Source organism: Micromys minutus (genome assembly GCF_963924665.1).
Source record: "Micromys minutus genome assembly, chromosome: 9".
Classification (NCBI taxonomy): domain Eukaryota; kingdom Metazoa; phylum Chordata; class Mammalia; order Rodentia; family Muridae; genus Micromys; species Micromys minutus.
The window spans coordinates 61,192,067-61,215,970 of NC_137978.1; the positions used below are offsets into that span (position 1 = coordinate 61,192,067).

At 45.4% G+C, this 23,904-nt stretch overlaps 1 protein-coding gene across 2 annotated transcripts in view; it reads right to left on the reverse strand.

Annotated features, from left to right (window-relative positions):
- The window catches only part of PEX14 (peroxisomal biogenesis factor 14), a 128,301-nt gene extending 104,873 nt beyond the window's left edge, over positions 1–23,428 (reverse strand). For both annotated transcript variants that reach the window (XM_080921958.1, XM_080921959.1), the window contains exons 1-2: positions 23,383–23,428; positions 1,633–1,680 (exon numbers count right to left, since the gene is read on the reverse strand). In XM_080921958.1, coding sequence (XP_080778084.1) covers positions 1,633–1,680; positions 23,383–23,418 — 84 coding nt within the window. In that variant the 5' untranslated portion in view covers positions 23,419–23,428. The remainder of the gene's footprint in view (positions 1–1,632; positions 1,681–23,382) is intronic.
- Between the last annotated feature and the right edge of the window lie 476 nt (positions 23,429–23,904).

Here is a 23,904-nt window from a genome sequence, read left to right on the forward strand (position 1 = left end):
TCAGCCCAAATGAGATGGGAGTTTATTTCGGGTTTTTTTTTAATTATTGTTTTTTTTTATATATATATAAATTGCTGCTATGTGTTTTCTTTCCTCTGAGCAATTATGCAGTAAGTATGTAAAGAGGAGAAAAATATTAATTAAATATAAGGTAATTGTAGAGTTGGCCTGGAGAGATGAGTCTGAACTCTGGACGATCGGAGGCTACCAGGGTCTGAAGACTGTTCAGGGGCTCCCAGAAAAGAAAGAAATAACATAACCAACCAACAGGCAGATGCGCAGTGCAGCGGAAGAAGCCACATTCAGAATCCTACACAGCACAGGCCTGCAGGGCTTTCCCCACACCCAGGAATTAGCCAGCATAAGAGACTCCATGATTCCAAAGAGCTTTACCAGTTGTGTCCCGAAAAGACAGTCTGGCTTCGCTTTGAGGATGCAAAGCCAAATCAGGAAATTTCAAAAGAGCCTGCAGCAGTGAGGGATAGAAAAGGACCACTGTGTTCAGTCTGGACTCCAGTGGAAGTCACAACTTCTCTCTGAAAGGCTTGGAGGCAGGCAAGACAAGAGAGTGACGAGAGGTACCACAGATGCACTGGGATGAGCCTGTCACTGCTGACAGAAGGGGACAGGAATAACACCTCCACTCCCTGGAAAAGTCTGGGAGGTACTTGTGTCCTCTGCCTAGAAAGCCTAGGAACGTGCTAGAACCTGTTCACTCCAGCCAAGACCTTCACACCATCCTCTCCAGATCAGCCAAGGAAAGGTGAAGAAGGCAGGAGGCTGCCCAGGCTGCAGAAACAAAGCCTGGGCAGCGCCCATGCTCACCAGCTACCAGTGTCCCGAGAGAGAAGGCTTGGCTACGTTAAATCCAATGCTGGCGCGCCCCTAAAGCTGATCTGGTTTGCACAGAACCGGTCTTACTACCCAGCCCACAGGATTTGCATCAAGTCCTGAAATGCCAAACAATGAAAACGGGGCGGGCAGGCAGGGACTCTGGCTCAGACCACCAAAACGAAGCCACTCTGCAGAGAGTTACTTAGCTGAACTGGATGTAGTAGTGTTTGTCTTTTCATTCCAGCACATTCAAGCCGTGCCAGGAGAACTGTTGTGAGCATGAAGCCAGCCTAGGCCACATAGTGAGGTCAATGATAGACTAAGAGGGCGGCCCTTTAGCCCCCAGTAGGCTTCCTTCCTATCAAGGTCTACAATAGCATGGGTACTGCCTATCACAGACAGAACCACAGACCAGGCAACCCCAGAACCCCTTCTCTTACCCGATCCTTTAAGGGCACCCCATCCTGGGTGCCTCACTGAGAAGCAAAGACTAGCTATTTCAGGTTTCCAACAACCGGGAGCTGACAAGCATCAACCTTGCTGTCACCTAGTTCTACCGTCGACTGCAAAGTGCCGCATGACTGGCAGAGTGGGTGCTCTCGGTTCCAGAAAAGGCCCAAGAGGTCCTGTCACTCCCTTCTGATAAACAGAAGTCACAAGCCAGAGGTCAAGGGGCAAGGCACCGCCAGGCCAGGTACTGGCTACTAGCATGCTGCCGATGGGCAGCCACAGGCTTGTCAGGTTTCTTCTGAGGATTTCGATTGTTAGAAAAGAACTCTGTGTGTCTATCATACTTACCAGTGGCTCTCGAGGCAACACATTCTCACTTCCTGGAGAAGAGCTGGGCTGCAAAGGAAAACAGAAACAAAAATAAGATCACAGTGCCACCTCATGGACATCAGAGAAACAAGCAGTGCACCCAGGTCGGTTCTGGGTGAGCTCCTGTAGCAGGAGCTGCGAATCTGAATCTGCAGATGGTTTCTGGGTTCACTGTTACAGCCCCTCATGAATAGGGCTTGTTTTTTTTCTCAGGAGCACCAAGGATCAGATACAATCAGGAGGGATGGGGGCCATGACAAAAAAGACCAGAGAAAGGTCTAAGAATGATCTACATGGTTTTCTACCACCTTCACAGATGGACTGAACTTCAGAGCAGAGCAAAAGTGTAGAACCAAAGGCGGCCACAGGGGGGCATCAACAACCCACATTAGAAGGTTTTCTCTCCCTGCAGCCAAGTGCCAGTTTCCTTGGATTGTTTAACTTCTGTGACAGGGTCTCTCCATATAGCCTAAGCTGACCTCAAACTCACTGGACAACAAAGTGTAACCTTAGACCCCTGATCCTCGTCTCATCCTCCCTGGTACTGGGATCAAAGGAATGCACCACAGCCACCACCACCTCCAGGCTACTCCACTGGTTAAGAACTGCCCATAACATTGCTAAGCACCTACTCTGGGGTTAAGTCTCTCACAGAAATAATCCAGTGTCAGGCTGAGAAATACACAGACCAACCTATGAGCAAGCAAACAGCACTGTGACCTGCTGGCCAGGCTCCAACTGTTTCCTTCTGGGCCACAGCCTTTCTCTCACACCTTCACCCCTATACTGCACTGGCCAAAATTCAGAGCAAGAATGGGGGCTAAAGCAAGACACAAATCTCCAGAAGGATAAGACAAGCAGTCTGACTGAACTGTGGCTAGTTTAAGGTTACTGACATTGAAGTCAATCACCAGTTTTCTACAGAAAGCATCCAGACGAGGGCAGGTAATGAGTGTGTCCTGGGAGCCGGCCTCCACTCTGCCTCCAGCTAGGTCAGATGTGTACCGGCCTCCTAGGAAAAGGGCAGAAGCTGGGAGAGGAAAGTCTAGAGAAGGTTCCTAGAGTCACCTTACCTCACAGCTGCCTGCCACCACACAAAAGGCACCCGACACAGTGCGAAGGCCTCTTTATCCTTAGAGCTCTGCCACTTCAAGAGCAAGCCAGGCAGCTTGAAACTATAACTGGTCCTCATCCTCAGTGACCTTTGTCTCCCCATGCCACCCTCCCAGGCCTCCTTCCTGCCTCCCCATAGACTTTCAAGTTTTAGCCCAGACTCCCCTGACTGCTGGAAGACCTTCCTCAGGAGCTCCCCTTACTCCCCACAGGAATCCATCATCTCCTCTTGCCTACCTTCTAAGTAGCCAGAGTCAACCCTCTACTTCTCTGTCTCTGCTGCCATCACTTTGGTCCAAGCTTCCAGAATCACTTGCCAGGACCACTGCAAATGCTTCCTAATAGGCTTACCGGGACTTGTGCTGGCTCTCTGCCAATTAATTTACTTTCCACAACACAAAAACCAAATCATTTATAAAGGACAACTCGATCATCTCCTTACTTACTCATCCACCCCATAAGCATCATCAATAGCTCCTCACTGTTTTCAGAAGACAAGAAAAAAGTCCTGGGTGCGGTCTTGGAAGCCTCGCATCTACTCTAACCACATGTCAAGACTGAACTCCCAAGCTCATCCATAACAGACTTGCTGGCTTCTGTTTGCTTTGTTCAGGGGCTTTGCACAAGCTGTTCCTTCCTCTGCCCCCAGACACTTCAACATTGTTCAGAGCCAACTAAAGCAATACATGTACACACAAATAAATACACATTTTAAACTTTTTCTTTTCTTTCTTTTTTTTTTTTTTTTTTTTTTTTTTGAGACAGTGTAGCTAGTAGCCTGGCTCTCCTGGAATCAGTTCTGTAAACCATGCTGGCCTCAAACTCAGAGATCCACCTGTCTTTGCATGAGATTAAAAGCCATGTGCCACAACACCTGGCTTAAACTTTAAAAATAAATAAGTAAACAAACAAATAAATAAGTTGAATGTGTTAACAGTTTGTAACTCCAGCACTCCAGAGGCTAAAGCAGGAGCTCATGAATCATAGGTCAGCCCTACACAGCATGAGACCCTGCCTCAAAAAGAAAAAAGGAACGGGGGGGGGGGGGGGGGGGGGGGGGGAGACCAGGATGAGGCTCACTGGAAGTGTAGCCCCGCCCCCAGGTCAATCCTGATGCTGGCTGACTCCCAGGGTCTCCCAGGCTCCCCTCAGAGCAGCCTGGGCACACTAACTGTGCCACTAACATTCACCTGCGCACACTAACTGTACCACTAACATTCACTTCACTTTCTTCACTTAATTTACACGAGCTGTACAGTCACTGCTGCTGGTGAAGCGGAAGCAAAGGTCACATGACTCACCCCACCGCCCCAGCAAGCAGTAGGATCATAAGCATTTGCACATTTAACTAAATGAGATAATCAAATTTTGTTTCTATCATATTTTATTAAGCAGCAGCCTTAATTTAATGCTGCCCCATAAGTAATCATGCAGCTTATCTGACCAGACAAAACAAACATCAGTAATGTGGTTCAAAGGACGAGGGAGGGTACTTGCCACTAACTCCCACAAGTTTCCCTCTAACTTCCACATTCACACACATGAGCTCAAGCACATGCACATAGATACATACATGTCTAAATAAACACAAACAGCTTTGGTATTTAAGAAGTCTCATTCTTAACCCAAAGTTTTCCTCTTGAGATACAATGAATCATTAAATCACCATGAATCATTAAAAAGAAATTTCCCGGGCTGGAAACATGGCTCAGCAGTTAAGAGCACTGACTGCTCTTCCAGAGGTCCTGAGTTCAATTCCCAGCAACCACCTGGTGGCTCACAACCATCTGTAATGGGATCCGATGCCTTCTTGTGGTGTGTCAGAAGACAGCTATAGTGTACTCAACATACATAAAAGAAATAAATCTTTAAAAAAAAAAAAAAAAAAAAACTTCCCTTAAGTCAATTCAACTAAGACTGAGACTGTGGCTCGAGAGATGAGCCACAAGGCCCTAAGTTTAATCCCCAGCACTGCAAAAACAACAACAGCTGTGTGGCTAGCAATGTGAGCAAACACTGTAAACAGTACCCACTAAGTTTTCTGAAGCCTCACCTTTCAGCACTCTTCCTTTGGCAGGGGCACCGAGGATGAAATCTAGAACCTTGTCCACCAGGAGCAGAAAAACTTTTTTTTTTTTTTCTTTTTGGACACAAAGTTTCACTATGTAGCCCAGAAAGACCTTGAACTCGTGATAATCCTCTTGCCTCTGCCAACTACTGGGATTTCAGGTGTATGCCACCATGCCTATTTTAGATTTATCTAAACAATTTTAACAAAGGAGTTGCCTGATGTATGTAAGCCCAAGGAAGCAGATAACAACCAGAGATGCATCCCTGAACCAAATAACAATGAGGCTCTAGTTTAATGTTGTGGCCAATCTTACCAACTCTGGGGCAATATCACTCTTGAGGGACACTGATACATATGTGAAGTCCTCCTGTCTACCATGCTCCACAGGCATTTAGAGACAGGCAGACTAACACAACAGCACAGTCAGTGCAAGCCTATGCCTTTCCCAACGCCCCTGGGGAATCCTGACTGCTCTCACTTCTCCACACTGGAGGGCAGTCTCCCATCTCACCTTCAACTCCAGGACTGCTCAGATGAACAAAGAGCTGAGCAGCTGACTGCCAGCCAAAGCTGGATGAACCAGCCAGTCTGCTGGTCTGACTACTCCAGCCTTTACAAAACACCCAACATGTCTTTAAATTCCGGCCCCTAGATCTACCTCCTCAAGTGACATCTAAAAAAGACACCTAAAGAAGATCTCTACAAACCAAATTCCAACTTGACTCTGGACCTCTTCAAAAGAACATTCACAGCTTTAAACAAAAGAGAGAAAGAAGGCCTGGAAACCACTAACTGAAGTCTAAAGTAGACATACAAGAAGGAAGGTTGGGGCTGGAGCGATAGCTTAGTGGTTAAGAATACTGGCTGTCTTTCATAGGACCACGGTTCAATTCCCAGCACCTACATGGCAGCTGCTACTGTAGCTCCAATTCCAGGGGATCTGGTACCTTCATAGACATACACGCAGGTAAAACACCAATACACATAAAATAAAAATAAATTTTAAAACAAAGGAAGCTCACCTGACACCCCCACATTTAGGACCTTCACTAGCCAGGATGTGGGAAGTTGGGATGAGAAGCAAGACTAGGTGTGCTTTAAAAGAATACAAAGCTGGGGTCGGTGAGGTCTTAGTAAAGACATTTGCCATCAAGCCTGCTACCCCAGGGAAAAGTGCTTATTGATAAACCTGGACACCTGAACTCCACACACCCACATGATGGAGGTAAAGAATAAACTTCAGCCCGTTGTGCATGGTGGCGCACACCTTTAGTCCCGGCAGACAGATCTCTGATTTTAAAGCCAGCCTGATTTATAGAGTGAGCTAGCTCCAGGACAGCCAAAGCTACACAGAGAAATCCTGTATCAAAAAAAAAAAAAATCAACAACAACAAAAAATTTTAATTAAATTAAAAAATAATGCTCAGTGTAGTATACGCTTTTAATTCCAGAACTCATGAGGCAAAGGTAGGCTGATTCTATGAGTTTGAGGCTAGTCTAATCAAAATAGCCCATTCTGGACTACTCAGGGCTACATAAGACCCTGCCTCAAAATTAATTTAACTAGCAAACTAATTAAAAGTTAGTGGGTATGTTGATCTATATGTGTACATGGAAGGTGGAGGCAGAAAATCAAGGTTAAACTCCAGCCTCAACTACATACTGAATTTGAAGCCAGTCTGGGCTACTTAAGACCTTGTCTCAATAAGCCAGAATTAGGGGCCGGGGGAGACAGCTTAGTCAGTAACACGCTTGTGCTCAAGTTACTGAGGCCCTGAGTTCCATCCCCCTAACCCAAGTGAAAAGTCTGGCTGTGGAGGTATGGACTTACAATCCCAGTGCTGGAGAGGTGGAGGCAGGAGAGCTCGATCCTGTCTGCCAGGACTCAGTGGCCACACGGCCTAGCCTAGTCTAGTGGGAGACACAGTCTCAAAAGAAGCAAGGTGGATGAACTCCTAAAGAATGACACTCACAGTAGATCTCTGGCCTCTACATGCACACATCTATGTATATGTGCATGTGTGCATGCATCACACACTATTTTAAATAAAAAGTAAATACAAAGAGCGCAGTGGAAGAGAGGCAGGAGCTGCAGCCTGACACACAGGCATGCCTCACCTGTTGTGGAGGCACCGACCTTCCCCTGCTGAGAAACCTGCCAAGTGCTCACCTCACGGCACGGCAAAGGCCAGCCTGGCGAGAGTCCATGAACTTGAGCAATGGGAGCACCTCCATATCCACGAGCACAAGTCGGTGTCACTCTTCACATGTCCTACAGAGTCTGTACAAGCAGCTCGTTACTGGGAAGAACAAGAGCCACTCCACAAATCCTCTGCGGCATGGCATGTGGAGAGGGCTTGCGTGGGCCTGGGCATTCACAGCTAAAGGACTGGGAATGCTGGAATGCTGCTCAGCCTGGCTGAGCCTCAGTTTCCTCGCCTTGGCAATGGTTCCACAACACGCACTTGAGAATAAAAGAGATATAGTCCAGGCTAGCCCTCTGCTTTCCATGGCTAGCTTCCATGAAGTAACAGGGATAGGTTTGTTCTCCTAGCAGGTGAAATGCTAGCGGGACTATGCTCCTGTAGAAGTTACAAGACAGTACAGAAGGATCTGTGCCTTTAAACCACTCTGGTTTTCTGCCATGGGGCACAGGTCAGACAAAGAAAGAAGGATGCCCAACACAGCACGGCAGTCTCTGTGTTGGAAGAGTAAAAGAACAGATTTCAGAAAGGTTAAAGCATCAGAAAACTGCAGGACCGAGTTCCAAAGAAAGCTATGCAGAAAGAAAGTTCCAGAAATCCACACGGATTCCTTTGAGACTTTGGTTAATACTAAAATCTGTGTGCACACACGGTGAAATCCCAGGAAGGTTTAAAAACAAAGTGAGGAGGAAAGAGGTGAGCTAGAGAGTTCTCGGGGCGCTCGGGATCCCAAGCTATGAGCACTGTGTCCTACTCACTGAGGGCATCCCACAGACACCCGAAAGTCTGCATTCTAGGGCTAGGAAGCTGTCAAGTGATCCCCAGAGCAAAGGCTACTCTACCAAAACTAAAGAACAGGACTTGAGGGGCTGGAGAGATGGCTCAGTGGTTAAGGGTACATGCACAACACAAAGACCAGAACTGGAATTCCAGTAGCCAAGTAAGAGGCCAGTATTCCTACATGCACACGTGTAGCCCCAGGTCTGAGGGGGGCAGAGACAGACAGGAGGATCCATGGGGCTTGCTGGTTTCCGGCGTAAGTTTAGGGAGACACTCTGCTTCAAGAGCCTAGGCAGAACGGTTGAAGGGGGCACCTGACACCCCTTCTGGCCTTGACTCCGGCACACAAATGCACACACACATAAAGAAAGAGAAGAGAAAGAGAAAATTCAAAGGAGTCACAACCTTGCCTTCAGAACAAAGCCCAGCATTCTTTAAAGGCCACAGAACCCAGCTCAGTGTGCCGTCACTCCTGCAACACTGTCATGCAAGAGACTGAGGTGGACAGATCCTGAGTTCGAGGCCAACCTAGGTTACCTAGCAAGACTGTTTCAAACAAGCAAAACTCACAAAAGAAAGCAAATGAGATAGCTCAGTGGGAATTGTGCTTGCTAGCAATCCTGACGACCCCAGTTCGATGTCTAGAACACACATGGCAGGAAAGAACTAATCCAGCAAGTCCTCTGGCCTCCACACCCAACACATACTCCCACTAAATTCAAAATTTGTCTTTTAGTAATACACAAAATCTAGATCCTAAACATAAACCTCACAACAGCAGAGGTAAATCTGAAAATAGCCAGCATCCCAACAAAACCCTCTGTTGAGTGTGGTGCTTGGAAGCCAAAGACATCCAGCACGTCCAGGTCACAGCAGGAGGATCAGAGTTCAAGACCAACTTTTACTACTCGGAAAGTTCAAAGACAAACTGGGCTACAAAGATCCTAGACGGGAAAACGGGGAGGGGAGAAAGAATAAGGATATGAATAAATGGACAGGAATAAGCATGTCCTGTGAACTGGAAAAATAGCTCGGTGGTTAAGAACACTGGCTGCTCTGACAGAAGCCTGTGCTTCGGTTCCCAGCATCCACATGGTGACTCACAGCCCTGCATCCTGCTCCAGAGAAGCTGCTCTCTTCTGACCTCTCTTCCTGACTTCTCCACACTGCAGCACATACAGGAAAAACACTCATATCCATGATATGAGTCTTTTTAAAGACACACAAAGTACAAAAATAAAATAGCTCTTCTGGATATGAAAAGTGTCATACAAAATAAAAATAAGCCCTTTGTGGGTGGCAGAGAACCTAAAGAGCTTTGGGATTAGGCCACGCTGTGGCTCACACAGTGCTACGGTGACACCAGCTTCCAACACTGCACACCTGCCTCCCTGGCCACAGAGACCATGGAAGTGGATGAGTTCACCTCCGGTCTCCTCCAGCGTGAGCCACCAACCACCTCAAGCGATTCTCCATTGCAAGACCAAATAAAGTAATGATGAAAAGAAGAAGGAGGGAGCTGGAGGCATGGCTCAGTGGGTAAGAGTGCTTGCTGCTCAGTCTTGAGGCTGCATCCCAGACCCCTGTAAAATGCTGGCATGGTCTACAGAGTGAGGAAAAACAAGCCGCAAAGTCAGTCAGACCTGTGACCTGTCACACATCCTAACATACACTGTATTAGAGAACCAGAAGAGTGAGACAGGAAAAATGTGAAGAAATAATGACTGAAAACATTTCAAAGTCTAAACAAAACCACAGAGCCAAGAAGCTCAACATGCGCCAAGCAGAGCATACACAAAGGCACTGAGAGAAATCACAGGCCGCAAATCACAAAGAAAGGATCTTACAAGCAACCCCAGAAAAAGAACCCTGTCCAGCATTACTCAGAATTAGCCATGGCTGCAGACATCAGAAACCATACAAGCTGCAACATAATGAAATGTATCTGTCAAACACCGCCAGCAGGGCTGTCAACTCAAAACTACATCTGAGGCAGCTGTCTTTCAAAACTGAATACAAATGGAGGCAAAAGAGTTGGGGAGGGAGGGGTGAATTTGTCAACCTAAGGCAGGTCTATTATCATTCAAAGCTGAGGCAGGAGAATCACAAGTTCAAGGCCTGGGAGGGGGGGTTGCAGTGAGAGACACCCTTTCTCATAAGAAAGGGTTAAAAATTAATAATTTTTAAAGATCTAGAAAAATAGCTCAGGGTATAGTGCTAACCCAGTATTCCTTACAGCCTAAGATCAGTCTCCAGTATGAAGGAAAAAAAACAAAAAACATATATTAAGACTTTCCAACAGGCTGGGCATCTTTAATCTCAGAACTCCTGGGCACAGGCATGGGGATCTCAGTTCAAGGTCTACATAGGGAATCCCAGAAAACAAACAAAAAAGATAAACACTCCCGCTCTATCATCTTGTAAAACGTCAGGTAGACTGCTGAGGGATTGGTTACCTGAGAAGAAACTTAAAGCCAAGCAGGGTGGTGCCTTATTCCAGCAAAGTTAAAAGGTCTGGACCTTAAGGCCACTAGTACCCAGTCAGGCAAAGCCCAGACTCCTCTCAGAACTAGCTCCTACTCCTGATCAGCTGTGTCCTAACTGTGTATGAGAGGTGGTGCTTAGCCATTAAATCCATAATGGAAAAGAAAAAGATTTTTACTATTGTCACCAAATCAGCTGGTGACAATAAAAAACTCAGTACCCAGATGGGAGCTTTGCAAGAACGTGCAGATGCTGTCCTCCTGGAGAGAGTCCTGGAAGTTGTTGAGGACACAGGGAGGGTGGGTAATCCCTGCAAACACCAATTGAGAAAATTGTGAGCTGGGACCTCTCTGGTCAGCCTCAATGGAGTCCTGAGGGAAGACAGAATAGGTTTCCTGAGTCCTAGGCAACAGCTGACTAGCTGACTTGCTGACCTGGGTAAGTTCTGCACAGAGCACACCAGACATCTGTCATCGCCACTTCCATAACCATGAAAACCTCCCAAACTCTGTACTGGGGCTATAGAGCTGGCTCAGTGGTTAAGGGCTCTTATGGCTCTTGCTAAAGACCTAGCTTTGGTTCCCAACACCTACATGCTGGTTCATAACCACCTGTAACTCCAGTCCTAGGGGACTTCCTGCCTTCTTTTGGCCTCTGCATGCCCCTGAACACAGTCTACACATAAACTCTTGCAGACTCAGGCAAAAAAATAAATGCAATTTTGAAAAAGTGGCAGCAGTAAGAGTCAGAACACTGGGATGGAGAGATCTTCCACATGCAGAGAAAGTGCACAAGGTTACAGAATAACAGAGGATCAGAAATCCACAGACTTGCAATTTTTCAGAAAAGTCAAGGCCAGTCCTCGGTTTTTACTTTAACAAATAGATTTTACCCTTATCAAGTGACATTCCAAATTTATCAGCAAGAATTTAAATAAACTGATACCTTTAAAAGGAGGTAAAAGAGGAAAATAAAGAGCCAGCCAGATGCTGTCGCACATTCAGACATCAGGAGGTGGAGGCAGGAGGATTGAGATTTGGAAGCCCAATAGTTAAGACCAAGCAGAGTGGTACATGCCTTTACCCTGCATTAAGATGAAGTGGAATTTTCTGGTTTCTTTGGAGACTTAGTAGTTTCATATGATGTTTTTCTATAAACTGTCTCTAAGAGTATGTTTTACTGAAGCAGACACATGGGGCGGTGTTTTGTTGAGAATAGACACGTAATGTTTTTCTGGAAGCTGTCTGGAGAAAGGGCATATGATGTTTTCCTGGAGCAGACACTTATGAGGATTGTGATGTTTAAAGGGATATAAATATAACCCAACAGACAGCAAATGTCGCCGTGTGGCATTGGTTCACCTTGCCACTCTTTGCTGGTCTCCATTTATGCAGACTGTAGAGAAATGCACCAAAGAACTTTGTGGTGCTGTCCCAGCAGACTCAGGCCTATTGGCAGAGCCTCAAGGTTCCTCCAGGATCAAACTGCCTGCAGTTGTTGATTTCTAAATTTGTGAGTGGATCGAGCTACCACCTGTGATCCCTGTGAACTGAACTGCTGATATCTGGACAATTCAGGTTGGGTTTGCCCCAAAAAAAACTATTTGTAAATAAGTCCACATCCTCCTATTAATAGGTTTACCCTATTAACCTTTCCTTTCCACTACCTCTGGTAGATGGTGGGCTAAAAGGGAGGCTAAAGCATTTAGGTACACTTATTAAAGTAGGTTTTATGGGGGCTGGAGATATGGCTCAGTGGTTAAGAGTAGTGACTGCTCTTTCAGGTCTAGAGTTCAAATCCCAGCAACCACATGGTGGTTCACAACCATATGGAATGAGATCTGACGCCCTCTTCTGGTGTGTCTGAAAACAGCTACAGTGTACTTATATATAATAAATAAATCTTTAAAAAAATAATACAAGCCTGCACTATGAAGGCAGAGGCAGGTAAGTGTACATTCAGAACTAGCCAGGTCTACATGGCAAGACCCTGTCTCACACAATTAAAAAAAAAAAAAAAAAAAAAAAAAAGGGAGTGCTGGAGAGATGGCACTTAGTGGGACCCACATTAGGTTATAGCACACACCCACATGTTGGTTCACAACCACCTATAGCTCCAGTTCCAGAGGATCCGATGCCCTCCTCTGACCACCACAGAAACTGGGTGCATGTGGTGCACATACATACACTCAGGCACACACACATACACATACAAAAAATACTTCTGAAAGAAAGAGTGGACAACAGAAAATTCGTTAGCAGGAGGAAAATGATACCTGATACAAGCCAGAGAGGACCCAGGCTGGTGAGCCACAGTTTCTCCTGCTGCAGCTGTTCATGGGTTGGGTTGGGTTGGTCTGGTTTGATTTGATTTGGTATGGTTTGGTTTTCCAAACAGGATTTCTCTGTGTAGCCCTGGCTGACCTAGAACGGGCTCTGTAGACCAGGCTGGCCTCAAACTCAGAGATCATCCTACCTCTGCCTCCTCAGATTAAAGGCATGTGCTGTGAGGTTTTGTGTTTTGTTTTTCTAATCTGCATTATTTGAAATAAGGTCTAGCTTTGTAGCTAAGCCTGGCCTTGCACTACCCACCCCCTGGCCTCAGCTTCTTGAATACTGGTACTATGACACACCTGGCTTAGATCACCCTGTCTCACTCAATCAATCAACCAACCAATCAATAACAGAAAGAAACCTTCAAAATTAGTAGTAAAAATTAGTAATTTTGGGGCTGGAGAGATGACTCAGTGTTAAAAGCACTGACTGAGGTCCTGAGTTCAAATCCCAGCAACCACATGTGGCTCACAACCATCTGTAATGAGATCTGATGCCCTCTGCTGGTATGTCTGAAGACAGTGACAGTGTACTCATATATATAAATAAATCTTTTCTTAAAAAATTAATAATTTTTATGTTTCCAGAAATTAAGCAAAAAAAAAAAAAAAAAAAGGTTTAAAGGGCATTTAATTGAATCCCCGAATTTGGGGGCAGAGGCAATAGAACCCCTGTGTTTTGAAGCCAGCCTGGTCTATGTAGTGAGTTCCAAGACAGGTCCTTAGAACAGGAATTACAAACAGTTGTGGGTCCTGTGGGTTCTAGAACTCAAACCCATGTCCTCTGGAAGAGCAACAAGTGCTCTTAACTACAGAACCATCTCCCCAACCCCACATAAAATATTTTGAGAATAAAATACAAAGACAAGAAGATTGGCATCTGGCTGTGGTCCTAGCTACTCAAGCTACTAGGATGACATCCTGAGCTCAGGAGTTAAGGCTCGTCCAGCAATGAAGCAAAACCATGTCTCTTGGGAATGTGGTAGCACAGGAACACATATAATCCCAGCTCTCGGGAGGCAGAGGCAGGAGGATTGCCAAAAATTTGAGGCTGGTCTGGTGTACATAGTAAGTTTCAGGCAACCTGGCTTACATAGTAAGACTCTACGGCAAAACATAGATACTTACAGACAGACAGACAGACAGACAGAAATAAAATAATAACAACCAGCCAGATGATGTTCTTTGATCCCAGCAATCTCTGGGAGGCCAAGGCAGACAGATCTCTGTTAGTCTGAGGCCAGCCTGGTCTATATATAGTAAGTTCCAGGACAGCTAGGGATCTGTAGAGAGACTGTCTAAAAACAAAATGAAATAAAAATAAAATAAAAACAAAGCCCAGCCAACCAAAACACTCAGCAAAAAAAGAAAAAAAGAAAAAAAGAAAAGATGAGTTTCCTCAACCTGATAAAGGGAACCGACAAAAACCCTACAGCTACCTCACACCTGAGCGTACAAGACCACGGGACAGTGTTCCCTCTCACCATCACTCTGAGCATCACTCTTCAAGTTCCAGCAATAAAACCAAAAATAAATAAAAGGAGCTGGACGCTGTGGTGAGAAAGAGCGGCTTGGTGGGGGGAGAGGAGTGGGTAAGAGGAGGGAGGGGAGGAGGAAGGGGAAGAAGAAAAGGAAGAGAAAGAGGAAGGAGGAAGGAGAAAGAAGAGGGAGGGGAGGAGGAAGGGGAGAGGAAGAATGAGGAAGTTTAACTGGAAGGGTAAGGGCAAAGCCGCCTTTCTTTGCAGATAGTAAGGTCATGTACAGAGACACCATAAAGAATCTACAAAACGCTACTGAGATGGAAACCAGGTCTAATGAGGCTGCAGATACATGGCCAATTCACATACCTGTAGTTTCATTTTACACGCTAGCACAAAAATAATTAGAAAGAACTGAAAGCTGGCCGTGGTAGCACACCCCTGCAATCTTAGCACTTGGAAGGTGGCAGCAAGTGATCTTGAGTATGAGGCCATCATGGGCTACACAGGGAAGCCCTGTCTCAAAACCACAAAACAAACAAAACTTACAGATACAATGGTATTCTCAATGTAATCTACTTAAAGACATTTACTAGAATATGTCCATGACCTACACATGTAAAACTATAAACACTACTGTGAAAAGCCAGATCTAAGTCGATGCAGATATGTGTAAACGGGAAGGTTACACAAAATGACTGTTTGCTCCCAAACTGGTCTATGGGCTACACACCATCCCTACAACTCCAGAAAGCTTTTATGTAGAAATTTTTAAAAGGATATTTTGGGAGAACATGGGGAAGGGTGAGACTCAGTAGCCCAGGTTGGCCTTGAATTTACACGATCCTCCAGCATCAGCCTCCTACATTCTGAGATTATAGGCATGACTGTGACTATAAAATCCACCATCAGAAGCTGAGAAGATGGCCCAGTCATAAAAGTGCTCGATGTATAAGTGTGAGGCCTGAGCTCAGACCCCAGCCCACGTACAACCCTAGGTGTGACAGAGCCTCTCTAAGCCAACGAACTTGTAACTTGGATTGTAACTGGCTATTCAGAGACAGGAGACTCCAGGAGCTTACTAGCCAGCCAGCCGAGCTAAAAAACAAAGCACACAAAACTGCAAGCTCCAGGCTCAGTGAGAAACCTTGGCTCAAGGGGATATGACAGGGTGATAAACTAGAACATTAGATGCCCTTCTCTGGCCTCCACATACACATATACAGGTATGCACATGTGCATGCATGTGTACATTCACAAATATAAGCATGCACATGTGCATGCACAAATATAGGCAGGCTCCACAACACAAAGAAAAGATGAAGACAATACTGTTTCCAAAATTAATATAATTACATCAGGGGTCAGAAAACTGGCACAGTGGTGAAGAGAGCTTTCTGCTCCTCCTGAGGACCTGAACAGTAGGCAGCTCACAATTACCTCTAACTCCAAATTCCAGGGGCTCCAACACCCTCTCCTGGCCTCTATGGGTACCTGCACACAAATGGCATACACACACACACAAGAATAAAATTAAGGTCATGGCTGGGCATGACAGTGCACACCTTTAATCCCAGGACTCAGGAGACAAGCAAGCAGCTGGCTCTCTATGAGTTAGAGGAGGACAGAATGGCCTACACATGAGCTCCTTGACAACCACAGCTACATAGTGAGACTCAGTCTCCAAAATAAAAAAGGAAGGAAGGAAGGAAGGAAGGAAGGAAGGAAGAAAGGAAGGAAGAGGAGAAAAGGAAGTAGGGGTACCCTGGAGATCTAGGTGGCTCACCAGTTAAGACAGTCTGCTGCTCTTGCTGAGGAGGTTCAGTTCCCAGCACCCACATGGTGGCTCACAGCCATCCATATCTCCAGTTCTAGAGTCCTCTTCCGACCTCCAAGAGCACCAGGTGTACAAGTGGTTCACAGTTGAAACACTTATACACATAAAATAAATCTAAAAATCATTTAATAAAAAGAAAAAATCTTTAAAATTTTTAAACATAGTTACAGGTATATTATTTGTAAGAGGAGGCTTATAGATGCACAGAATAGAGACCAAATTCAACTCTGCAGACTTAAAATTACTGAATTTTTTAAACAATGTTGGTACTAACTTAAGGGAGAAGGAGCAATCTTATCAACAAATAATATTGAAACAAGAATACCTACAGGAGGGGCTGGAGAGATGGCTCAGTGGTTAAGAGCACTGGCTGCTCTTCCAGAGGTCCTGAGTTCAATTCCCAGCAACCACATGGTGGCTCACAACCATCTGTAATGAGATCCGATGCCCTCTTCTGGTGTCTTAAGACAGCTACAGTGTACTTAAATATAATTAAATCTTTAAAACAAACACCTACAGGAAGCACAATTAACAGGTAAAAAAGAGGCTCAACTTTAGTCAGCATAGGTATGTCAATGACTCAGCACAGGTATGTCAAGGAAAGCCTGGAGCAATCCTACTACACAGTCACTAGAACAGTTAAAGTCAAAGTGGCAGACAATTCCCAGGCGGGTGTGAGTGTGCAACAACCAAAACTCACTGACAGTTAGGGGAGGCAAGACAGACAACACAGCATTGCCAAAGAGGTTCCTACAGTTAAAACGTACTGACCACATGACCTAGCAAGTCCACTAACTCGATTTTACCAAAACTATGAAGATGTCCTTACACACTCTACATGAATATTCATAGCATTAGAATCAGGACTGTGGGGAACACAACCTACAGTGAACTCTGATTCCTACCAGCTGAGATGTGTGCCAGTTGTGTTCCCTCCCCTGGGGTATGGGTGGAATCTGTGACTTGCTTCTGCCAAGAGTGTGCCAAAGAAGACAGGTTGCATGAAATTACATTAATGTGGACAAGACACATGACTATGATGTCCATCTAAGGGCACAAACCTTTAGCGCTAGCACTTTAAAAGCAGAGGCAGGTGGATCTCTGGGAGTTCAAGCCAGCCTGATCTACACAGCAAGTTCCAGAACAACCAGAGCTGCATAATAGAGACCTTTCTGAACAAACAAATGGAATAAAGTGAGTGTTGTTTTTTTTTAACCTGCCAAATTTATAGTCACACTATTACGGAGCAATAGAGAACTACTACAATCCAAATGCTCGTCAACTAGTGAACACCTCATGTAATGTTCTACTCCTTAGCAGTCAGCATGGAGGGGCTGGAGAGAGAGAGCCCAAAGGTTGACAGCACACCTCCTACATTCTTACAGAGGACCCCATCTTGTTCCCAGCAACCACATAAGCAGCTCACACCTACCTGTGACTCCAGCCTAGAGGGAACCTGCAGCCCCAGACTCCACAGGCACCTGGGCTCACTTATGTGCACGCTCACAAACATAAGTTAAAAAAACTTGGGAGGCAGAGGCAGGAGGATCTCTGTGAGTTCAAAACCAATCTAGTCTATACAAATGAGTTCTAGGACAGCCAGGAATATGTACAGAGACTTTGTCTCAATAAAAAAAAAAAAAAAAAGATTTAAAAACAAAAACAAAACTAGTCGGATGGTTGGTGACGCAAACCTTTAATCCCAGAACTCAAAAGGCAGAGGCAAGCAGATCTTTTGAGTTTGAGGACAGCCTGGTCTACAGAATGAGTTCCAGGACATTCAGGGCTACACAAATCCTGCCTCATTAAAAAACAGAACAAAAACAACAACAGAACAAAAATAACCCTAAGGAATAGAATGTTCCAGTGAGTAAGGCACTTGTCCTCGGTCCTTATTCAATCCCAAGGACCCATATGGTGGGAGAGAGCACCAACTCCCACTAGCTGCCCTCTGATCGCTCTGTGTCGCCATGTGCACAAACACACCGCATAGAACCAAATATATGTACTTTAAAGTAATGAATTACAGATAAAGAATATGGAATCTTTCACAAGCACCATTGTTACCAACAAATGCCTAAAAGAATAGATGATAGGAGCTGGGAAGATGGCTCAGTGGTTAAGAGCACTGTCTGCTCTTCCAGAGGTCCTGAGTTCAATTCTCAGCAACCACGTGGTGGCTCACAACCATCTGTAATGGGATCTGATGCCCTCTGCTGGTGTTCTGAAGACAGCGTACAGGGTGCTCACGTACATGAAATAAAGAACTCATGGCACCGGGAAGGAGCAAAACTCTGAAGGATATACAACTGTTTTTATCTTGATCCTGCTGGTGGTAACACAGACACATCGCAACTCCTCAAACCTCATTAAAGTAACCTCACCACACTATTAAAATTCTGCAATAAAGTTTAAAGTCCTACAGTAAAATAGTGAATCTAAAGTAGCACTTGCAAGGTAACAAAGAAAGCTGCTCGTTTAGAAAATTACCTTACATAAAGATATGGTAGTCACCTCATTAACCAAGCAACCATCTTAGCCACAAAAGACTGTGCCATGTGACTGCAGATACAAGTTCTAGAGAACACACTGCTGCCTGGATGATATGCTCACAAGAAATAGTTAACTTCATCTAAACATGTGAAACCAAAGGGAGCTGGAGAGCTCATCAGCGGTTACAAGCAATGGCTGCTCTTCCAGGGTTCAGCTCCTGGCGCCAGCAGGCAGCTCATAACTGTCTGCAACTTCAGTTCCAGGGGTCCAACACCCTCACACAGACATACATGCAGGCAAAACACCAATGCACATTACATATAAATAGATACATTAATTAATTAATTAATTAAAAACAAATCTGAAAAATAAAGATAGGAAACAGGCTATAAATAATCCCCAGTAGCCCACTGATGATGTGCAAGAGTTCAATCCCTGGGTCCTACTGTTTAGCCTCTAGCAGTCTAGGGACAAAACCTAGAGCTGCATATCCTGGTAAATGGTGTGTCTCCTATCAATGTCTTTTATAAAAAGCAGTCTCCCTAGGTAGACTTTAAATTTGTGGGGGTTATTACATTTATTTATTTATTTGTGTGTATGGGGGGGCGTGCAAGAATTAGTTCTCTCCTTCCATCAAGTGGGTTCCAGGAACCGAACCCAGATCTTCAAGCTTCATGGCAAGCATCAAGCTGGCTGAGAACTCAATATCCTCCTGCCTCAGGCCTATGAAGCAAAAAAATGAATTCTAACAACTGTCATTTTTCTTTTCAAGACAGGTATCTTCGAGCATAAACACTTGTCATGGGCATTTGTGGCATCTTTTCAAATTTCAAGAGAAATTACATCAAAATAATAAAAAGAACAACTTCACTAGAGTAGTGGTCAACATAAAAAAAAAAACAAACAAAAAACAAAAAACAAAAAACAGGCTCAGTGGTTAAGGGCACTGACTGCTCTTCCAGAGGTTCTGAGTTCAAATCCCAGCAACCACATGGTGGCTCACAACCATCTGCAATGAGATCTGATGCCCTCTTCTGGTGTGTCTGAAGACAGCTACAGTGTACTTTTATGTAATAAATACATAAATCTTTAAAAAAAAAAAAAAAAGAAAGAAAGAAAAAGAAAAGCACACAGCAAATGTTGGGGTGGGACTTAAGGAAGGATTTACATCTGTTTAAGTGTTCAAGTCCAGAATTTAGCCGAGATAACAATATGCAACACCGTGCGTCAGATAATGTAAGTACTTTTATATAAAGCAACCCACTGAGTCTTCAGAGCAACCCTATGAGGTAGGCACCAGTCTTTTCCTACTTTGTAGATTCAGAAATAGATTAAAAAGTTAAGTAAACTGGCCAGATCTCACAGCTGAACATATACCAAAAAATCTAAACACATAAATAAAAAGCAACTGAAGAAAGTACCTTATTGACCTCTGGCCTGTTACTGAGACAGATAGCATGACCTCTGGCACACATACACACATACACACACACACACACACACACACATGTGCCTTTAGCACCTTACACTGTCTCTCAGGAAAAGAGGGTCTTCACACATCATTAGGAATCAGAAATGGCACCGTCAATTTTCTATCAGACACAAACCAGGCAGCCAGGCTTAGGGAATTACCCAACAGCCTTTAGTACCACTCTGCCCATATGAAAAAATGCCGGACAAATGCAGGGAGCACTAGCTCTCTGGAAGTGCAGACTTAGAGGTGGCGAGAGGATGGTTCAGAGGTTAAGAAAATGTAAGAGCTCAGCTCCCAGCACCCATGTCTGCAACTCACAACTGCCTGTCGCTCCAACTCCAGAAACACTCTGAAGGCACCTGCACTCATGTGTGCACACCCACACACACACACACACACGTCCACAATAATAAATCTAAAAAAGTAAAGAAAAATGGTCTCACTCACTATACATGCTAGAAGAGGAAAGAAAACACTTGCTGCACGGGAAATGAAGGTGGAAGGAGAGAACTGGATCCACAGCGTTGCCCTTTGACCTCCACACAAACATTATGGAACACTCACACCTGAACCTACACACATCACACACATAAAGTTACTCACACAACAAAATCTGAATGTGAAGGGAAAACACTGTAAGAAATGGATCAGCAGGTAAGTGCTGCATAAACATGAGGACCCACATCAACCCCTAGAACCGACATAAAACTCCAGCAGAGATAGGCCTGTAATCCCAGCACTGGAGACACAAAGACAGGAGGCCTGCTGGACCTCACTGGCTAGCCTGTCTAGCCAGATCCATCAACTCCAGGTTCAGTGAGAGACGCTGCTTCACAAACTAAGGTAGAAAAGGTGAATAAAGAGACAGTACGGGGCTAAAGGAGGTGGCTTAGCAGTTAAGAGCACTGGCTGCTCTTCCAAGGACCCAGGCTTCAAGAAGTCTGTAACTCTGATTCCATGGGTGTGTGTGTGTGTTAAGAAGCCCTTTTCAGTACCTGCAGATACCAAGAACAGACATACATACACAGAGACAGAACATACATACATATAAGATTAATATAAAAAAAAAACTGAAGAATATAACTTATTGACCTCTGGCCTGTTTCTAAGATAGCCTGACCTCTGGGAGACTCACACACACACACACATACACACACACACACAAAGTGTACACACTCAAAAAACAATAATTGCTGGGTATAGTGGTTAATGTTTTTAATCTCAGCATTCAAGAGACAGAGCCATGTAAAGCTCGAGACCAACCTGGTCTACACAGTGAGTTCCAAGACAGCTAAGGGCTACATAGTAAGACTGTACCCCCCTCCCCCTGGAAAAAAAACTTATTAGTTATTAATTAATTAAAAGTTTTTCTAGTTAAAATTGAGGCTGGGAATGTAGTTCAGTCGATAGAATACCTGCCCAGCATACACAAGGTCCTACTTCAACCCTATCATCAGGGACTGGGTGGCACATGCCTTAAGTCTTACCACTGGTGAGGTGGTAGAAACAGGCGGAACAGAAATTCAAGGTCATCCTTAGCTATGTAAAGCTTAAGTCTATTTGGTGTACAAGAGCTGCTGTCTCAAAAATAGATAAGTAAACAAGTAATGCTTAAGTGCACTTAAACCTAGATCAGTGGTGTGTGCCTCTGATCTCAGCATCCAGGAGGCTGAGGCAGGAAGATGCTCATTTAAATCTGCCTGGGCTACGCAGTGAGACATCATACATTCATCTATAGTTTTAAGTGTGTATTTGCAGCTTATTGTTAGTGACAGGACATGACAGGAAGAGTCCAACTTTTTCCTCAGGCAGCCAGCACATTCTGACGCAATCTCTATCAGCTCTGGAAAGGAGGGCAAAGGAGAATCAAGGCTGAAACCATACATGTGGCGGCCAAACCCTTAAAAGACCTTGGGTGTCCAGAAACTGTGGAGACAGTTCAATCCCACCCTAAAGAGGTCAGAAAAAAATATCGGACACTGAGGCACACTGCAGTTTAGCAAACAAACCGGGTGGGATACCACAAGAAAGGAAGGTCCCTCATTCAGACAATGCAGAGTCCAGAGCCGTTCCTAACTGTTTCCGATGCCTCACGCGGCCTCCTGAATCACTCACACCACTAACAGAGGCGGATCTAAGTGTCCAACTCCTTTAAGTGAGATCTCTCTAATTGACTTATCCGGAGTAGAAAGAAAGAAAGACTGTTAAGTAGTAGTCCTCTGCCTAGGAAGGAAGTGAAATATCAGTAAGTGGTTTAAAACTCTTAAAGGTGCTTCAAGAAGGTGAAGGATTAATGATGAACCTCCCAGGCTAAAAATACTGTTCCATCTAAGTCTATCCTAATCAAATTTAAACATAAGATAGCCAACTAGCAGAGACACTTCAGTGTCAGCTGAAATCAAGGCCTGGGCACGTGATTTAGGACATGTTACAAAACCTTGCTGCTCGATTATGCGCTTTACAAAGAAAGACTTAGATAATCAGCACTACTCTGGGGCCAAAGAGAAGGCTGAGCGGGTAAAGGACCTGAGTTCCAACTCCGAGATCCACACGGTGGAAGGAGAACCCATTCCTACAAAGTTCTCCTCTGCCTCCCACCAGCACCGTGTTGCCCACATGTACACAAAAATAAACAAGAATCAAAAGTAAACATAACTTGTTCTCTGCATGACAGCACAATGGCGCTAAAAGGGTTGTCTCTTAGCATCTCTCCTCATCCCACCCCGCCTTTGGATAAGAAACCCCTACAGAGGCCCTGTATCATCACGACTTGGGCAGCAGAAGCCCAAGCATCAACAGTGATCCTCACCGTCCCATAAGCGAAGCGGGATTCGGTTAAATCTGCAGGTGAAGAACTCGGAGTGAAGTCCTTTGACTAAGAAAACCGAACTCAGAAAAGCAAGGGTTGGATCCTCACCTAAAGGCTTGGTGGCGTCAGTTAAAGTACGTCCCCTTTCCACTAACGCACTGAGTTAGTGGGAAGGAGTCCTCGGAGCGACTCCCCAATTTAGCAAAGAAAGCCCCAAGGTGAATGAAGAACAAAATGCTGGCACTTTAGGGGCTGAGGCCGTGGGAGCGGGAGTCGTCGGGCCCCTCCCCACAGGGGACAGCCGGGTACCAAAGAGCCTTCCTTCCCCACCTCTCCTCCAGCAGGGCCCTACATGTGTGCGCTAAGGACCTAACTGCAGCCCGCCACCCTTCCCGACCAAGTCCAGCGGGCTACGAGGGACCGCCGGAAGGGAAGCGGGGGCCTGAGACCGGGTCAAGACCCCAACTCAAAATGTGGTGAGAGAGGGGTCAGTAGGGAAGGAGCCGGGAGGGGAGGACCAGAAGAGGGGCGGGGCCCAGAAGAGAAACGAAATCCGGGGTCCTCAGCTTCAGGGAGTCAGGGTCAGGCGCGGTGCAAGCGCCGCTCCAGCCCCGACCCCTGACAGTAGCGACGGGGCAGCCCCACTCCCCTCACCTGGTTCGGCTGCTCTGCCTGCTCCGAGGACGCCATCTTTCTCAGGCCTGACTAATCGACCGCCGCTGGCCCAAGTTTCTCCCAAGAGCCCTTGCACTAGCTCGCCAGACAAGTCCAAAGTAGGCGGACCTGAGCTTGTCGATGGGGGCGTGCTGCAGGCAGAAGGGTTGAGCCTAGTGTTCCGGTTACCTCGCAGTTTACAGGAAAATGCATAGTCCAAAAAAAAATTTTTAATAGAATTTCTTTTGTTGTTGTTTTACCTTGTTAATATACAAACGCTGTGGTTTACTCACATCTACTCCTAACTTTCTCCCCCACCTTCCCACACCACCCACCAGGTAAACCTTTTTAAAATAAATTTACAAGTTTGTATTGAGGGACCCTAAGGGCTTTTACAGTCTCACACCCTCCCTACAGCTTCCCTCTCCCGCCTGGGGATAAGGCTAGGCCAAATTCCACTCTCCACCCACAGGAACATTCTTGAGTAAAGAAATCCTCAGAATGTGCTAACTGACCCTCTGA